The following is a 20,812-nucleotide window of genomic DNA, read 5'->3' as shown; positions in this document are numbered from 1 at the left end:
CCAGTTCATAATTAGTATCATTTTCTTTTAATGGCCAGTCACTGCAGTGGATGATGTGTTGAATTGTGGGCCACCCCAGCTGCTCTTACACTAATTGCAGGGTTCACAGTCATGGCCACAGAGACTCACATGACTTTCAGGGCTCAGAATGGAAGGTGGAATTGATTTTCTGAGGCCGGTGCTTGTTTGAGGCGGTGTATTGTGGATGTAATGGTGTGTGATGTGAGAGGGAGGAGTGCGCTGGGAAAAGAGGCTGTGAGAAGCAAAGAGAGAGACAGAGAGAGGCAGATGTGGATGACTCCGGAGGAGGACGGAGCACTCAACTGAGTTTCTTGGTTGATTGAACCTGAGTGATGCTGCTGCAGTGACACAGGGAGCATTCTGCAAATAATGGTAAGTCGACAATGTCACAAGGACAATATCTATTTGCATTTGTGTCTTAGTTTTCTTGTTTTCTAGTCTTTTTTTTTGTGGTTTTTGCTTAAATTTTTGATAAGCGTCATCATATGTTTGGTTCATTTATGGTAAATGAAATACTTTGATGAAGATATTTGCACCTAAAACAATGAAAGGTTAAAAAAAAAAAAGAAAGAAAGATGGATAGATAGATAGATAATAAACACAATATTTGATAAAGTGCTTGACTGAAAAAAGAAATTTAATGAAAAGACAAAACCTTGTATCTGGGGGAAAAGAATCTAAACCTTGCCAAAAAGAAAAATAATTATATATAGTTAAGGTTTTTCATAAGGAACTACTTCTGAATTTATGGAAATTAATATAAGTCTTTTTTCTACTTTTATGGTCTTTCACAGGGTGGACTTACTCTAGACGTCCAGACTAACTGATGTGTTTATTTCATTATTTGTTCATTTGTTTGCATAATATATGACAATTTGTATATATTTGTGAGTATTTGTCTTCATTCATGCTGTTTGTATTTACAACAAACTGAAATGTAATATATGAATAACATATAATGTATAAATGATAAATGCAATAAATGTTGTTTTGAAAGAAAGAAAGAAAGAAAGAAAGAAAGAAAGAAAGAAAGAAAGAAAGAAAAACCTTTATCTGTCTTAGTTTTACTAAAAACAGAAATAACCATATATCAACCATGTTTTTCATCAGAAAGTATTTTTTTGCTTTATGCTGGACAGTTTATTTATATTTAAGAGTATTTTTAATAAATGAAATAATAATAATGTGGTGTATCATGTATAAATAATATATAAACAATGTATACATATTAAATGGAATAAATGTTGTATTGTTTTATTTTGACTGTTTTTACAGTCCTAAAATGATTTCAGAACAACAGGAGGAAGGAAGGAAGGAAGGAAAGAAGAAAGAAAGAAAGAAAGAAAGAAAGAAAGAAAGAAAGAAAGAAAGAAAGAAAGAAAGAAAGAAAGAGAAACCAGATGTACTATACAAACCTATGTTTTCCTCTTTTTTTCTGTCCTCAGAGTTTTTCTATTTCCTCTTGAAGATCGACCATACTGTGACCTCAGGACTCCACTGACCATGGAGAACAACACCACCATCCTTCAGGACGTCTCCCAGGTTCTGAATCTGACAGAGATGCCGCTGAACCCTCTTGAGGAGCAGGTCATCACCATCTTCCTGACGATGCTCATCTGTGGGGTTGGAATCGCTGGAAACATCATGGTGGTGCTGGTGGTGCTGCGAACCAAACACATGGTGACCCCCACCAACTGCTACCTGGTCAGTCTGGCTGTGGCAGACCTCATTGTACTCCTGGCTGCCGGACTGCCCAATATCTCCGATGTTGTCGCCTTCTGGATTTACGGCTACACAGGATGCTTGTGTATAACTTACCTTCAGTACCTGGGCATCAACGTGTCGTCCTGCTCCATCATGGCATTCACCATCGAGCGATACATCGCCATTTGTCACTCCATAAAGGCACAGTTCATATGCACAGTGTCCCGGGCCAAGAGGATCATAGCCATGGTCTGGGTCTTCACCTCACTCTACTGCATCATGTGGTTCTTCCTGGTAAACACTGATGAAACCGTCTACACCAACGGCGTCGTGGTCACCTGTGGCTACCGTGTCTCCAGGAGCCTCTACATGCCCATCTACTTCCTGGACTTCACTCTGTTCTACGTCATCCCTCTCATCGTGGCCATGGTGCTTTATGGGCTCATCGCAAGGATTCTGTTCATGAGCCCCCTGCCCTCACACCTGAACGACAGAGCAGGAGGAGGGTCTGTTCACCAGGGTCACGCCAACAACAACGCCAAGGCCACCAAAGGAGCGATGACGGCCAGGAAGCAGGTACCAGAAACAAGGGCAGTAACGATATTTATCATGATTATCGATTTATCATGATAATTACTGTGAAATCATTATTTTGATAAAGATGTTTCATTATTTTTAATGGTTAATTTATTTACATTAACATCGACATCAGTTACATCTGTGTAAAAACTGTATTGTCTTTTACTTTGTCTACATTTTATTTTTTGTTTGTTTTTTGTTCTCATCCTCTTTTGTTTGTTTGTTTGATCATCATTAATTTTTCACATTTCACAGTTCAATAACTTTTGTCTTTTCATTTTTTTAATCTCCTTTCTGTCTTCCTGATTTTTTTGTTGTGCAGAATCTAAAACCACCAAAAAACCATCTGATTTCTTCAATTTTCATTCAGGACTAAAAATCTGCTTTGAAACAAGAAAGAAGTATTGTTTTGGCATGTGACCATTATTGATCACATAATTATCCTTATCAGCTGATGGGAAATTTTTTTATTGTGATAACATTTCATAGTGTATGAAGGTATCCAAATAAATGCATTTATTTTATCTCTATTTCACATTCATTAAAGGAAATATTTGAAAGGATCTAAAAGCAAAAATGAATATAATATTCAGTTAATTAATATTAGGTTTTCATTAGTGCATAATTGTATAATCATGTACAAATTTTAATTACTTTAATTAGCCACTCACTAATATCTACAGAGAAATGGAGGCATTGTCACAGTCCACCATGTTTCTACATTAGCTCTGAACACACTTCTACTTCTACTTTTTTCATTTTATAGCAGGTGATGACCACCATTATGGTGCATTAAAATCACTTACTGGGTTTGAATGTCAGAGGTAATAACCCCTTATGTAAAAGCCCAGAATGCACCAAACAAAGCCTGACTGTATTAAGGAACTTCTGCTCTTTTGCAGCTACTGAGCAGTGACAGTGGCAGGTATTCACATGATTGTAATTTATAACTTCACCTGTAGGTGTCACTAAATATCACACATTAAAGCACACTTTTACAGTTGTGGAAAAAATTATTAGACGACCCTTGTTTTATTCAATTTCTTGTTCATTTTAATGCCTGGTACAACTAAAGGTAAATTTGTTTGGACAAATATAATGATAACAACAAAAATAGCTCATAAAGTTTAATTTAAGAGCTGATATCTTGCATTTTCCATGTTTTCTTGATAATAACCAAAATCACTTCAGTTCTTACATCAGTAGCTATGGCATTGTACTGACAAAAACAGTGCTTTTAGGCATTCCATGTTTTCTTTTCTGTCTGTTTTAGTCACATGATACACACAGGAGTTAGTATTTGATTGTATAACCATTGTTTTTGATGACTTTTGAGGGACTAATAATTTTTTTCCGTGACTGTAATTGTGATACAAAAGTGTACTGCTGATATGACAGATGAAAATAGAAAAAATAATATGACATAAACATAAATTCTAAATTTATTTTGTAGCCAAGATTAAATCTATTTATCTATCTATTTGTCTTGTCTCATTGTCATCAGCTACATTCACATAAACAAAATATTGTCAAAGTATCTAAGACAAAATTCATAATAATAGTAATAAGAAAACACATTCACAGTTAATATATTACAAGAAGCAATCAGGTTATTTGTTCATATCTAAAAACCTGATGATATCCTCTGTTAAAATGTTTTACAATGGGTGTTTTTCTTGTTCCAACCAGAAATGTGGACTTTCTTTAGATCAAGCATCCTTACCAGAGAGGATCTTCTTTCATTATTACAGCTGACCATAATAAGGAGTTTACCAGCAGGATAATGAGCAAATTAGATTTATTGTCTATATATGGTACCTACCTGTCCAAAGAATCCTCCAGGATATAAGTCATCAATCCTCTGTTTTAATCACAAAATACACCCTTCTGGAAAAGGCCTATTTGAGGATATCCAAACAGAATACACTTTAATTAATAGTGTGTATGTTAATATATTCATGTCAGTATTTTGTTTCTCTCTTTTCTGTTTCTTCCTGTTTTCTCTGACAGATAACCAAGATGCTGGCCGTGGTGGTCATCCTCTTCGCCTTGCTCTGGATGCCTTATCGAACCCTAGTGGTGGTCAACTCCTTCATCGACCCTCCTTACCAAAACACCTGGTTCCTGCTCTTCTGCCGGATGTGCATCTACACCAACAGCGCCATCAACCCCATCATCTATAACCTCATGTCTCAGAAATTTCGTGTTGCATTTAAAAAGCTCTGCAAGTGCAATGGGAAAGACAAGGAGAAGGCTGCAGAGTACAACATGCCCATATATTACAGTGTCATGAAGGATTCCTCCCATGAGAGCAACGAGCCCATCACCGAGCAGGAGGAAGTGAGCGGCCTGAGCATCAAGAGGTTCACCTTAACACACGATGACGCAAACACGTTGAGTATTTCCTAATAAAGCCTTTGTACAGTTGGAGGGGTTGACTCCAGATTGTCCCTTACTTTTGGTCTTTCCTTTTTCTTGTCCAGTGGAGGAAGCATTTGTTGTATCTGTACATTTTTTCATTTGTTATGGATAGTTTTATTTGTGCTGTGGACACTGTGGTATTTTTTTTATCAGTGCAGTAACTGTGTTGTGAATATACTATGTGAATGTATTGATCAATAGTGGCTTTAAAATATGTTTCACTAATAATAACTGAGTCAAAATAAAGTGTACTGTAAAATGCTCTTGAACTGTATATTTAGACAAATTGTTCAAAGGGTAACTTTAGAATTAAAGTTTAGATAAATGAAAACATGTGATGATGTTTTATTTCTTTCTTTATGTGTTTTACTGTGGGATCCTGTAAATATCAGCAGATGAAGCTCAAGTTCAACATAAGATAAAGACAAGCCAAGACATAGAAAAACTGAACAACATATTCATAAAATACAACATTATCATTAACAAACACAAATCAACATGTCTTGAATAAAATAAGATCCTCCTCATATGTGACTTGCAAAGGATTTTCAATGACAACAGTTTGTTTCTGTTTTCATCTATTTCTTTGAAAACCATTAATAATAAAATAGTAAAAATGACACATCATTTTCTTAAATCATTAAACCACAGTCTCTATTTATTTTATTCCATTTAAGTCTAAGATAAAGCACTGAATTCTACAATTCACCTCTTACCTTTGCAGCTCTCTCCTCTCTGTCCTATAATCAAAAGACTGAATATAAAGATGAAATTGAAACCAACTGATAATCAAAAGTGTCACACATTTAATCCCTAGATGTCTGAAAACACTTACAATTAACCAAAATTTTGCCATAATGGGGTGGACTTTCTACAGCCTGAAAACAGAGTCATAACAAGTCATAAAAATTTTAAGATTATGGAATATTTGCCCAACAATGCATTAAAAGAACAGAATAATGAACGTTTATTTGCTGGATTTAAGACATTTCTTGTTCTCCTAAAAGACAATATTTTGTGTATGTGCAGGGAAGCCTTCAGGTTGCATCATCACACTTGGAAAAGTTGTAAAAACTATAGGAACTGGCTCCAAAGTATGTGTGAAAGACTGAAATCCTCCATGTAGGTCTTCCCCCTTAACTCTGAATGTAGATGAGCTCAGAGGAAAAGGAGAAGTTGAAAACAACTCTGCAAGTAAAACTCATAGATTAGAAATGGAGGACCAAGGAGACTCTGCAGTTACACAATTACCAAAGAAATCTCCATAAATATTTTAATAGTGTGAAAGTATACTGAGGGTGATGATCCAAAAATGTCTGCCAGAGGTTGAAGATGTTATTTTTAGCCACAGGTGATGTGCACCATACCTGACAGCAGGTACACTGTGGAGAAAATATTGTGATGCTAATTGCTGCCAAAAAGTTACTGCTGCTGCCTCCTCCAGTCGACCACAGCAGCTTCTCAACATGTATATCATTATGTCACTCACAATATACAACAGGAAACACCACTACTGTATAAGGCCAGTTATTAAATCTGTTTAACTGTATATTTCATTATCTTGTCATTGCACTTCATGTCACTTATTCAACAGCACATTTTAATGAATAAAATAAAGGCAACTTGAGTGTCAAAAACAGATGTAGCCACTCATTTGAATCTATTTAACTCTGTGTTTCTCAAACTGTGGGGTGGGAATGAATGCTTGCCAGGGGGGGCATGGGATCACTCCTGGTTGTTGTTTTTTTTCTTTGGGTTAGAACAGGGGTGTCCAGTCCTGGTCCTTGAGGGCCAGTATCCTGTATGTTTTAGATGTATACCTCGTCCAGCACACCTGATTCAAATGATAACCCTACCACCCAGCCAGCATGTCCATGTGGGCCCCAGAAGGGTTACATTTGGGCTGCATATAAGGGTCCCATGTGGGTTTGTCCGCAGTTTCCATGGTGGCCCCACATGTGTTTGCCCATATCAGAATCAGAATCAGAGATCTGAATATCTTATATTATTTATTCTTGACACTATTTTATCCCACGATATTTATCTTTCATGTCATTTGCACTACTTCTCATGTTATTTGCACAACTTAAATTCTATGTTTTACAAATATCTTAGTTTGCAATACTTTTTATTTTTTAATGTAAATAACGGTGCCTTTTACTGATATTTGTTGTTGTTTTACTGATATTTTTTTGTCTGTCTGTAAATTCTTGCACTGAAATGGAGAGCTTTACCTCAGTTTTGCTGTACATGGTACAACGACAATAAAGAGATTCTGATTCTAATTTTGATTCTGATTCTGATATGGGCAAACACATGTGGGGCCACCCTGGAAACTGCGGACAAACCCACATGGGACCCTTATATGCAGCCCAATTGTAACCCTTCTGGGGCCCACATGGACATGCTGGCTGGGCATCAAGCTCTGCAGAAGCCTGATAACAACCGTCAGGTGTGCTGGAAGAGGGAAACATCTAAAACATGCAGGATATCGGCCCTTGAGGACTAGTGGTGTAAGAAAATATCGGTTATGCAATATATCGCGATATTTCATTTCGCAATATTGTGTCGATATTTAAAAGTACTGTATCGATATTTTTTAGGTATTTATTCAAATGCAGATATTGTGGAGGTTCATTTTTGTTTTTTTGTTTTGAAAAGTAGCACTACAGACATTTCATGAAAATGCTTGCTTTTCACCCCTCCCTCATTCTCCCTACCCCTCTTGAATTCAGCTTCCCAGTTTTGCACAGTTGATAAAGCTGGAGCGTCATCCCCTATAGCAACCATGTCAGCATGAATGTCCTTGGGGGCTAACCCCTTTTTCTGCAGACATTTGGTAAGACCACGGTGCCATGGATGGTTCACAAAATGTCTCTGGTACTTCTTTTCAAAGTCCTAAATTATTTATTCAATGTGGGTTTATCTGGAAGGAAACCATGCAGTTAGTATCAGGAGAGGTTGAATTTAATGTATGCCAAGTTTCATTGCTGTGGAATGACTCCTTCTAAGTCAGGCTATGGACTTTTCAGCCCCCCCTCGTAGATCCTGTTGTCATCAAATAAAAATGTGTTTCGTATTTGTGCATATTTCTGGTGTAATTCAGTTCTTCAAGGAAATAATCATTTTAAAAAAGAAACAACAAGAAATTGCCTTTTTAACAGTATCGTGATATATTGTGATATATCGTAGCGTGATTCTAGTTTTGTGATTTGTATCGTATCGCCAGATTCTTGCCAATACACACCCCTATTGAGGACCAGAGTTGGGCATCCCTGGGTTAGAACGTGTAGCAGGTCGAACTAATGTTTTGGTGTTGGAGCGCCCTGGACTCATTCTAGGGACGTACAACAAACAATTCTACTGCCATGGTGATCTGTCACTAGACTAAACAAAGAGTTTAGGTTTGGAGAACGGACGTGGATTTGACTGGAAAAGAAAAATGTGCAATGTTTCTGTTTTTGCACAGGGTGCGCTTTAATGTTCTGAGATGTGCAATGTCGACGGGCTCATTGCAGCCACTGATATTGTTAAAATGTTCATCTTTGTTACCAAAATTTATTTGTTGTTCTAAAAAACACTACCTTTATTGTCAAAGTTGTAAGATTATTGTGCATTTCCTATTTTTATTTAGAAAAATATAGTCTCAGGGAGCAGTCTTGTTGAGTTTGTTTGCATTATTCAAGCAAAAATCTAAGTTATTTTTAATTTGCACAACAAATTATTCAAGGAAAAGAAAAAAGTATTGTTACGATATTGATGTTTCTTTTTTGAGCTCATGTCATGGGAGAGGTGAGGTTGTTTTTACAAATTTTATGAACATTATCAAAAATCATCTAGATGTTCTATCATATCAAAACATAATAATTGTGTCGAATGCTGTGTTTAATTTCCCTTTTTTCTGTTAGATTACTGATGTAACATGAGTAAAATATGCTGCAAGGTTGATGATGATGATAGCTGAAGATAATTTCCTCTATCATGCACCATGGTCATGAAATAATCTTCAAAACACTCTTGAACCACAAATATTCATTTCTGTTAATGATTTTAAAAGTGTCATGGAGAATGCTGTAAAGGAGGGATGTCACTGTTTTTCTTGAGGCCATTTTGGTTAAATAATTGTTATTCTGTTTTATAGTCATTGTGTATCATGTATGTGTTTTATGTAGTTTGGACTTTGTATGGCTGCTACTTTGGCCAGGTCTCTGTTGCAAAAGAGATTTCTAAACTCAAAGGGACTTCCTGGTTAAATAAAGTTCAATAAAATAAAATAATGATCCCTTGCTGCCCTAGTATTCTTATATTTACACCTTAAGTGATCCTCTGTGTACCACTGAAGACAAAAGCATCCACAGAAGAACTTAAGACATCTCAACTTTAGAAAGAATGTACCAGCCCATCTCCTCAACAGCTTGACTATTAAATCATGGTGATAAAGAGTAGCTCCATGATCAGCCTCTGATCAGATGGAGGTTCATAGACCCCAAATGTAAAACGTTTACAGTTTTAATTGTTATTTTGCTATTAAAGCTCTGAGTTTGATGGAGCAATGAGCAATTTATTTTCCTGCATTTACTGTATTATTTATCAAGTCTGTGTACGGCTATATTTATGTTTAATGTGTCATGACAGGTGCCTTTTCTTAACAGTAAGTCTTTTCTGCTTACAAATACAATCATAGGCTGCCTTTAGCTTTGTAGTTTTTGCAAGATTGTCATGAGCATTCATCTTTACTTCTCAGTCTCTTTATTAAGATACAAGAAAAAAAATACGTCTGAAGCTGACAAGTTCAAAGTCATCTACAGTAGATAAATAATGTAAAAATAAACTGCAGAAATACACAACAGACGTAAACCTGCTCTCTTTATTAAGATATGAGAAGAAATTTCAGGAAATATATGCACAGTATTAAACACAAACAAGTTTGTTCAGGTAAATGTTTGTATTTAGTGTGAACTTGGATTTTCATGAGCTCTTAAGTAATCTTACAGTATATTATACTCACTTTCCATTAGAATGACAGTTTTTCTTTACAGTTGGCTGTTTTTTATTCTTTTCTCTGTCCAGATGCTCAATATATCTTCTAATTGCCCAGCCAAGGGGAGGCAAGGGGTATTGTTTTTGTTTGTTTGTTTGTTTGTTTTTTTGTTTGGTTGGTTGGTTGGTAACATCCTAGCAGCAAAACTATTGGTTGAATTCATACCAAATTTGGTTTATAGATTGCAAGTGACCCAGAATAGATTCATTATATTTTCGGAAAAGTAGGTCAAAGTTCAATTTTTTCTTGTGAATTTTAAAATCTTTTTTTTTCCCATTTACTTATAATGAGCAAAATTTAAAATGTCTTCGCAAAACTATTGGTTGGATTCATACCAAATGTGGTTTATAGATTGCAAATGACCCAGAAAAGATGCGGTCACATTTTGGGAAAAGCTGGTCAAAGTTCAAATGTTCTATGAATTTTTAAAATCTGTTTTCTTCTCCCATTTACTTATAATGGGCAAAATTTCAAATGTCTATAAAAACATCAATTTTGCTTCAGTTTACTTCGAAATTGGCACATGCATAGAAACAAGTGATATGCTATCATCACCACACACATAGACATGATGACATCAGCTGGACTGATGCCAAAATAAACTACAATACGTGCAAGGGGCGAGGTTTGTTGTGCCTGGCACCACTTGTTTAGTCATATTTTTTCCAGAAATGTGTTTTTATTTTTAATGCTGCTTATATATTTCCTTATATCCCAGTTGTATGTTCTCTGTCTTGACACAGAGACTGAGAAAATGCATGTGTGGTCATTAAATACTTGCTAAAACAAGACATTTTCACTGTACTGTTGTTCTTATCAGTAACAGAAGAGTCAGTAAAGTATCTTAAGACTCATCTGAGTTTTTTATTATTTTCTGTATATTTTTATATTTTGTTCTGTATTATTCCAATGAGCTTCTTAATACATTCATTTATATACTGTACCTTGATCTAATGAATTATACTCATAAAAAATAGCTTGGGTCTTTCTCAGCTCTTCACTATAATTATTATGCAGCATTACAAATTCCTTTTATCAATTTCCAGCTTGGACTGTGGAGATTTTTCAAGGCATGATCTCCCTCCTTCATTGGTTCTAATAAGATGGCGTCAATCACAGTAATGAGCTCCTTTGCTCTTTTTCCCCTCTTTTATAAATAATATATTGTTGAATCGTGCTCACAAACAGTCTGCAGTTTTCTTCTGTGTTTTGTCTATTAATGATTCACTGCAATTTGTCTGATGTGTGTGAAAATCTTTCACACACTTCCTGAAAATTCTTTGTTAATGTTGATTGAGTCTGACTAAACATCTCAGCAAATCATAAACTAAAGCTTCTTCTGAAGATGCGAATAAAATAAATGTAAAAATGTGTGCATAATAATTCACTTAACTGTCGTCACTTAGGGAATGTAATGCAGCTGGATTAACACATCTCAAAATTTAGCGCCAGTAATCTGAAAATTTTTAATTATATGTTGACATGTTTGTTTTCACCTGGAGACGACGGTGCAGGCTGTAATCTCCTGGTTCTCATTCTAGAAAATGAGTTTTTTTATGATGAAAGTGATGTCGCAAACCTCTGGAGGGAAGAGTCAATAAGGCAGGAACACACACTTGCTGCATTAAGCGTCTAGTGGCCCCCACCGCTGCCACTTCCATGTTCATTTTACCTCACTGATGTTACATACTTTACAGTAAATGTGATAATTTCCCCCTTTCTCTGAACAAATGCTGACACTTGTAAACAAGCACAGACAATCAGAGATTCACTACGATGTGTGTGTGGTGATTTGTTAAAGTAAATACATATCCTCCATTTGTGTCACTGCAGGTCAACCATACAAACTAATACATCTTAGAGACTGAGATTATTACACACAGTCACTCAGAGTTAATGAGTTTAATAAAAGAAAACTGGATTTAATTTAAAAAAAACTGAACATTGTTGCAGTTCATTTTTTTCTTTGCTTGGTTCCTACACGTCTCGCTGTGAGTCACTCAAATATAAATTTCTGTTTATATGAAGATGTTTTTCCAACTGCTACCTCAACTTAAAATTACTTTTTAGCAAATAATCCAAATCAACAAGTGCTGCAAGTTTTAATAATAATGGATTAGATTTCTATAGCTCTTTTCAAGGCATTCAAAGCACTTTACATTATTGATTCATTATTCATTCACTCTCACATTCTCACTCTGGTGGTGGTAAACTACATTTGTATCCACAGCTGCTCTGGGGCAGACTGGTGGCAGCGTGGCTGCCAATTTGCGCCAAATGGTCACTCTGAACACCGCCAAACATTCACACGCATTCATACACCAGTGTGAGTGACACTGAAGACTAGGTGGGTGAAGTGTCTTGCCGAAAGACACAACAGCACATGAGTGACAGAATGGGATTCGAACCACCAACCCTTCGGCTATTGGATGACCCACTCTACCTTCTGAGCCCTGGCCCCCTGCTGGTGTTACTTTAATGCTGGTGGGAAAAAGTAGCAGTGTTACTTTTGTTGTTATTGTAAAAGGTTTAACTCACTTTATTAACTGCATTTTACTCATCTTAAAGCACAGATCACTTAGCATTAGCAATTAGAATTAGCACAATGCACATTAGGAGCTGTCAACTCCCACTGAAGGCACTTTGGGATCAACTCCAGATCCTCATCAGTACTGTGGTCAGGGGCACTGACAGGAGAGTTAACAGATATATACCTGTTTTTAAGGGTGGGGGAAACTAGAGGACATATAGGACAGTGCAGGGGGAACAGATAAACTCAACACAGAGGCGAACCCGTAACCTTCTTGGTGTGAGTTGGAGGTGCACCACTAGCCACCGTGCTGCTCATTTATTCTTATTGCATGTGTTTTGCTTGAGTTTCACCCATTCATTCATTTTCTAAACTATAGTCCTTGAGAGGGTCGGAGGGATGCTCAAACCTATCCTGTTGTCAGATCATTGTAGGACTTTCTTGATTTCATGAGAGAGAAATCTGTACAGGGTGGGGAAGCAAAATTTACAATGAACATTTAGTTGTTTTTTCTCACCAGGCACTACGTCAATTGTTTTGAAACCAAACATATATTGATGTCATAATCATACCTAACACTATTATCCATACCTTTTCAGAAACTTTTGCCCACATGAGTAATCAGGAAAGCAAACGTCAAAGAGTGTGTGATTTGCTGAACGCACTCGTCACACCAAGGGAGATTTCAAAAATAGTTGGAATGTCCATACAGACTGTTTATAATGTAAAGAAGAGAATGACTATGAGCAAAACTATTACGAGAAAGTCTGGAAGACACTATTAAAGAAGAATGGGAGAAGTTGTCACCCGAATATTTGAGGAACACTTGTGCAAGTTTCAGGAAGCGTGTGAAGGCAGTTATTGAGAAAGAAGGAGGACACATAGAATAAAAACATTTTCTATTATGTCAATTTTCTTGTGGCAAATACATTTTCATGACTTTCAATAAACTAATTGGTCATACACTGTCTTTCAATCCCTGCCTCAAAATATTGTAAATTTTGCTTCCCCACCCTGTAAACATCATCAATGATCCACTACCCCCCCCCAAAAATTGAGATGGCCTAGCTACACTTTGTACACATTGCACTTTAAATGGTTTATATATTGTATTCATATTCCAAACTATCGATGACAGGGAGCAGGTATGAACCAACCAATCTGTGTTAAAGTATCATTAGGATTTTCTCCTTCACACATAAACCTAGGCTACATTGAGACAGCAGGTCTTAATGCACATTTCAGATTTTTTGGTGAAATCCGATTTTTTTTGTGTGCTTGTTCATATTGCACATTAAATCTGGCTTCTATCAGTTTTGAGTATGAACTGACCCTGAAGTGACCCGCATGCGCAAAGGAGGTACTGATTCAACACATGACCACACAGGCACGCACTATGTTTATGGAAGTAAGTATGGTTTTCCCACCGCTTCTCCTCCTAGGACGCAGAATTGTGACGTTTGTTGCATTTCTGTGACGTAAAGGTTGGATAAATGCAACCTGGCTGTTCAAAAAAATTGGATTTGTGCTGTTCAAACTGTCTTTAACAGATCAGATACAGGTCACACATGAGCAAAAAAATTGGATTTGGGCCACATTTGTCTGCAGTCGAAATGTAGACTAAATTGGTCAAATTAATACCTCTGTCTTACATTCTTCACATGCTGTATAAGCTGATAGTTTACATTAGAGCTCTGTTAGTTTAACTCTGAATTATAGCTCTTTTAGCTTAGCTCTGTTTGTAGGCACAAATCACCCACAGTAAAACCACTGATCACCTCAGTGTGGTTTGTGTGGTCAGGAGCTGCACAAAAGATCTGTTTTAATCATCTAAACAAGGTCAGAACCATCACAGTTTAGTCTGAACTGTGGATCAACATGCAGCATAACATTATTTAGTAACTTTAAACCTTCATAAGCCTCATAATCAAACTCACTCATGTGGAAGAAATGCTGTGATTTCAGCAACAATTCTTTAATTTTGGAGTGATGGGGGTTTTTTTGTTTGTTTTTTGACACTTCGTCACATTTTTTGACAGTTGTTTCTCAGTTCAGCTCATCTCATCAACTCAGCTTTGGCATTAGTTTTCCTCACCATGGAGAGACCAGCAGAGTGACCCACTACTCCCTCTAGTGGTCACATTCACAGTGACAAATTGGCTGTTATTAAATTGGCTTACAATACTACATCTTTGAAATGCAACTCATTGACATCTTTTACAAACATCAGAAAATTGTATTCTGAATACTTTACTAGTATTTATAGGTTTTAGTTTTAGAATTTCTGGGGAGATATTCTAAACTAAACTAAACTAAACTAAACTAAACTAAACTAAACTAAACTAAACTAAATTAAATTAAATTAAATTAAACTAAACTAAATTACTTTAAAGGAGTCATATTTTGCTAAACCCACTTTTATTAGTCTTTGGTACATTTATTTGTGTATTTGGGGACCCTAATTGTTCAAAAAGTTTGAATTTGAACCCTCCAGGTGCTGCAAAGCTATCTTCATACTCATTTTGGCAAAAATCAAGTAGATTTCTGCAACCCGATTTAATTCCTGCTTAATTTGTTACTTCTATAACTAGTTACATCACAACATTTGCCCATTTAAGGTCAAGACTTCTGAAGAACATTTCTCTGAGTATGACATACTGTAATTGTTTGTCAGCAGCAGCAGTTATAGTAAAAACTGAAAATGTGTCCAAACTTTGAGCCGATTACCTAAAATGTTCACGTTAGTTGAACAGGACAGAGCAGCACAGTCAACAACCTGGAGGGGGTCGGGCCTGAAGTGGCTCATTTGCATTTAAAGGGCCAGCGCTCAAAATGACCTTTCTGGTGTTAATACTCAGAAATAGCGTTGAAGATGGACCTGTGGAGCTTAATTAATGAAGAATTCAGACCCAAGCATAGCATTTACAGTTTATGTAGACCACAGGGAAATGTTTTCAAATGCATGATTCCATTTAAAAAAAGAAAAATATCACTCCTTTAAAATACAAATGCTCCTTAAAGCTGTTACTGCCACAGACCTGATCCTGGACCACACATTCGGACAGAAACAGAGCTTAGATGTTTCAGTGTAAACATCACCATTATGGATGATTTCTGGACCTGCAGCTGCCACACAGCGTCACAATGACACTGATACTCTGGTGGTTCTTATACATGAGCTGAAAATGGGCCAAACATGCAGGTTGTAGGGTGCACAGGGTCAGAGTTGTTATTCTCCAAGGAGCTGTATGTGTTATTCTTACCATAAACTATTGTGTAACTGTACTAATGAATGAATCTCCACAATAGACATAAATATATCATGAAAGTCTCTGTCAGCAAGACAAAACCTCACTGAATAATTGTATAAAAGCTGCCACATCACGCTGAGCAAGATTTACAGATCATGAATAAATCATGGGAGGTGTTTTAGAAACAGATAACAGCCACTTTAATATGTTTTAAACCCTGTGGATGATGCAAAACACAGTTGTTCTATGAGGATGAATAATTCATCCAAACTATGCAATATTATCTCTCAAGAGCACTTGTCTTTCTGATATCAACACAAAAAATCAAAGCCCAGTTAGAGTATTTTGTGTTGTTTCGAAAAGCCCATTAAACTGTGCTGAGGGGGTTGTTTATTAGTTTTTGGTATGTTTTTATAATTAATTTGTTCCAGAGGGTCCTTCAGTGAAACTTTATGTAAATCAGGATGCAGAGCTTGTTGAGTGATGTGACACAAGCAGGTGAAAGTGTTAGCCAGGTAGAAATACACAGTTAACGGCATTTTAAGTAAATATTACAACACTAGGACTCATTTTAGCCATATAGGGATATATTTCATTTCAGTGATTTGTTTTTCAGTATTTCTTTGCGGTACAGAGGAAATATGATATAATATACACTTACTACAGTAAAGCATGAACATTGTACCATGTATATTGAATACACACATCTACAGAAATAACAAGTCAACAGTAAAAAAAAAAAAACCAACAACAAATCTTGTTATAAGTGTTGCTGAGCACAAATCCTCATTTTATTACCCTGCTTTATATAATCCTCAACATGCTGTGGTTATATTGTGGTTTTAAGAGCTTGTTCTTCACGGAACAGGTACGTAGGCTTCTGGATTTTAAAACAATACAGCTTCTGGATTTATTTCACTATGTCTTATCTTCATATCTGATGTGAAAATCACGGAAAGTTTACCTCATATTACATGTTATTGTTGTCTGCACAGTGAACCCTGACATCACCACAAAGTCTAAGATATACAGTATGGGCATTTAGGAAGATCTAATTGCAGATATAGAGTATAGTATTCATAATTATGATTTAATTCATCTATAATCACCTGAAGATAAGGATTATTATGTTTAATTACTTTAGAATAAGTTGTTGATATTTACAGAGGGAGTGTGTTGATGTTCATATTATACATATCATGATGCTGTGTTTCTACAACAGCTCAAAAGAGAACTCCTCTTCTTTTTATAGTGTTTCCATCCAGCATTAAGGTGCATTTCTATCATCTGCAACATTCTAGTATGAAGTGCAGTTCTTGCGTTCTTATCTGAGAAAACAAAACCCCCCCCCCCCCCCCCCATTCAAAAAAAAAAAAAAATAGGATTAAACAACCAATGGCTTCAGGGAATTCTGTGTTTGCAGGAACTGAATATTACTAAATATCACACAATGAACATTTAAAATATAACAGTGACTGGGTTAACCTGGTCCAAACCAAACTGCTATGACTACTTTATATAAACACAAAAGGGCACAAAATTCAAAGTTTGTAAATGATAACATAACCATACTGTATGTGACAGGTACACGTATTGTATTTTAACTAATAATGTGTGTATGTTTAACAGAATTGAATTTATAAAGACCTTTCCTCCATTTATTCTGTATAAAATGTGTTTTATTTAATTTCAAAAGCAAAAATAGAACACCCTAGCCGATAGAGTTAGACTTGTCACATCAGTAGCCATTTTTAAAAACAGGTTAAAAACGTACCTTTTTTGACAGTGTTCTGTTGAGTTGTGTGTGCATGTGCGCATGTGTGGTTGTGTGGGTATGTGCATGTGTGACTTTAAGTGTGTGTACATATGATTTTTTACTTGCACTTGCTCTCTTTTTTTGATTGCTTTTTTACTTGCACTTGCTCTCTTTTTTTTGATTGCTTCTTATGCTATATACCTGTTGTGTAGCACATTGAGTCTGCCTTGTGCATGAAATGCGCTTCATAAATAAAGTTGAACTGAACTGAATTTCAATAGTGTTTTGCTCTGATATTTATGTAACATGGGGAACTCATATTCAGTGCGAGCAACAGGTTTTCTGAATCCAATTTCAATTGAAGGAACTCAGTCGTCTAAAAGCTTGGTTTATGATGCGTTCCAAATAAATTAATCCATCAATACAAGCAAAAAGCTTTCATTGTTATGTTGTGCAACTATAGCAAACATTGGTAAATTGATTGGTGCTCATTGTGCTGTACTTTGAACTCACTCCCTGCTTGGTTTTTAGTCAGTTTTACATTCTAAGAGCTTCCATGTGCAGATCCTAAAATATGTAATGCTCACTGAAGCTCTGAGAAATATGTTAATTAAGACATGAGACCTGCATATATTTCTTAAATTAATTACATGCATCCTCTGTACATTTTCAATCAGTGACGGACATGTTTTTGAATGATAATTTCTGCCCCTAATATATAGAGTAATTGAAAGTGATCATGAATACGTCCTGTGTGTTAAGTGGAAGCCTGACTGTACATACTGTATATCTGTGAACGTGCAAATCGTTTTAGAGAGGTGTCTGTATTTGCTTTTGGTTTCACATGCAGTCTATAATATTAATGAAGCATAAATATCATGATTTTTTATGACTGGCATCATTGGATGTCACGTGGAAGATAAGAAACAGCATTAGATGACAAGTACAAGTACAGTTCTTGTTTATTTTACAGTATAACTATATCATTTTAATGAAAAAAAATGTTAAAAAAGGACCAAGCTGTGTAGTACTGCTTATGTTGCATGGATATGAAAAAATAATACTCACAGAAATAAATGAACATGGTCACAGCCCACTCCCCTCCTTAATGGGTCTCCAGTCTACTCAAGTGAGAATATATATTATTTCAAACATATTTATTGAAGCGAAATAGTCAATACTCCTTGCTTGAAGCCGCCATAAACACACAGAAAGGCTTCATGAATCGATAAACTGTATGTTTTGATTTTTCAAGGTGCAACTGGGCCATCGATAGTCTGATGTAATATTTTACATGTCTTCGGAGGGTTTGTTTCTATAATATATTCATTTTTTCCCTCTGTGTTTATTAGTGTTTATCTGTGTTGTTTTCGAGAAACATGGATAGAAGAGACAGAGGAGGATTATATTAAAAAACATAAAATGAGTCACTGTTGCGTCAATTATTCCTTTGGGAGGAGATTGAGACATTAAGAAACAGGTTAAGGAAAACAGAAAGAAATGGACGATTTGGAATGAAAAAAAGGCAGCAAATGGAGCGAAAGACGAACATAAAACATGGCAACAACACACACACTTCACATCATTTCGATAAAAACCTTTACACAATACTGCTTTAAAATAAATTAAACATGCCTCTGGTCATTCGTCTCACATGGCTTTGTTCAGTTTTCAGTCAGCTGCCAACTCTGATGAACTGAAGTGGACAAAAGAAAGACGTGACTGATGAAAGGACACAAGGATGAGACAGTCTTCATTACAGCCGTCACTAGAGGCATTTAATTCTGCCAGACAGGCTCCATTTTGCTGGATCTGCTGACCTTATTGCAGCTCACTGCCCTGCAGTTATATGACAATCAGCTACCGTCATTAATTTGCTTTTTGTAATTCAACCATACTTCAAATGGTGACAGGAAGTGAGGTCAATTAGTCTTGACTGACAACACATTTAAGGCTCTGATCAAAAGCTGTTTTATTCCCAACTAAAGCAGGAAACATCATTTTAAATTGTCTCCTGTAATTGTTTCTTAAATATATACTGCAGTGTCTCCTATTATCATGTTTGGAGGCGATATGGGTGGAAATCATGAGGCCAAAGCTGAGAATCCTTACTCACATTTTAAGTATTCCAGGCATAAGTGTTTGGAAAATAACAGATTATCATGTTGAATATGGGCTGCAGGGTACAGCAGTGTGTCAAACCCCTCTCACCAAACACTGTTGGACTAATCTCTCCCCACACAGGAAATGATATTTTGATTTTGTATCTATAGAAGGAGTGGGTGGCTGTTCACAGAGTCTGTCGCAGTGGCTCACACATGGACATCCTCTTATCCCCCATTTTAGAGCAAGTGCATCACTGAGTAATGTCTGACTGTAGACAGAGTTAATATCCCTTCAAAAGACAAACCAAGCTCTGGTTTGTAAACACTGTTGAATATGTTTTTTTATACCATCATGCAGGTGAAAACAATCATAGAATAAATGTGTCCAAATCAGGGATTAACCTATAAAGACTCAGTGCTAGTTTTGTAGCAGTTCCCAAATTATTACTATTCTCTCTCTTCTTCTTTCTTAAGTGAGTTATAACCATTTATTATAATATTATCTACTGTATTTTACCTTTTTTTTGAGTGAAAATCAGGTATTTTTCTATATTTCATTCACTGATCATGTAGATCACAGGTGTCAAACATGTGGCCCGGGGGCCAAATCCAGCCCGCCAAAGGGTCCAGTCCAGCCTTTAGGATGAATTAGTGAAATGCAAAAATTACATTAAGACATTAACAATCCTTTTAGTTCAGGTTCCACATTCAGACTAATTCAATCTCCAGTGGGTCAGACCAGTAAAATACTATCATAGTAACATATAAATAATGACAACTCCAAATTTTTCTCTGAGTAAATGTAAATATTTTCATGTATTTACACTAAAACAAAGTATAATTTTGCAAAAAATGTGAATAACCTGAAAAAATATGAACAACTTGAAATGTCTTAAGAGAAGTAAGTACAATTTTAAAAATATTCTGCCTGTTACTAAATGTTGTGTGTATTTTTTATATTATAATGTAAATGTGTAAATGATAAACTAAGGCAGAATATTTTTAAAATTACACTTATTTTTTTCAGTTTGTTAATGTTACTCACATTGTTTTAAAGGATAGTTTGTAGATGTAAACCTTTTCACATAATGTAAATTAACTTTTTTCGCTCTGAAATGTAGAGAAAAGTTTGGAGTTGACATTATTTATATATTATTATGTTATTATTTTACTGGTTCAGCCCACTGCAGATCTGATTTAGCTGAATGTGGCCCTTGAACTAAAATGAGTTTAACACCCCTGATGTAGATGGTCATAAAAGCTCAGGGTTATTGAGGGTTAATATTTCAAAGAAAACTGAAGAAAAAGTGACTTTTTCAACAAAATATATCATTAACTGAACATAAACTAAGTGTCTCCATCCACTGTCATTTATGAAATTATCTTGGTTTTACTGGTGAATCA

At 35.8% G+C, this 20,812-nt stretch overlaps 1 protein-coding gene across 1 annotated transcript; it reads left to right on the top strand.

Moving 5' to 3' along the window:
- Positions 1 to 274: 274 nt before the first annotated feature.
- On the top strand, positions 275 to 5,026 carry LOC115422297 (thyrotropin-releasing hormone receptor-like). The gene is made up of 3 exons (XM_030138539.1): positions 275 to 393; positions 1,467 to 2,301; positions 4,315 to 5,026. The coding sequence occupies exons 2-3, from the start codon at positions 1,525 to 1,527 to the stop codon at positions 4,711 to 4,713; spliced, it is 1,176 nt and encodes a 391-aa protein (XP_029994399.1). The 5' UTR covers positions 275 to 393; positions 1,467 to 1,524; the 3' UTR covers positions 4,714 to 5,026.
- The last annotated feature ends 15,786 nt before the right edge of the window (positions 5,027 to 20,812 follow it).

This window comes from Sphaeramia orbicularis, chromosome 7 (genome assembly GCF_902148855.1).
Source record: "Sphaeramia orbicularis chromosome 7, fSphaOr1.1, whole genome shotgun sequence".
Lineage (NCBI taxonomy): Eukaryota > Metazoa > Chordata > Actinopteri > Kurtiformes > Apogonidae > Sphaeramia > Sphaeramia orbicularis.
Note: the sequence above shows the minus strand (reverse complement) of the source record. Positions and strands in the feature narration are given on the sequence as shown.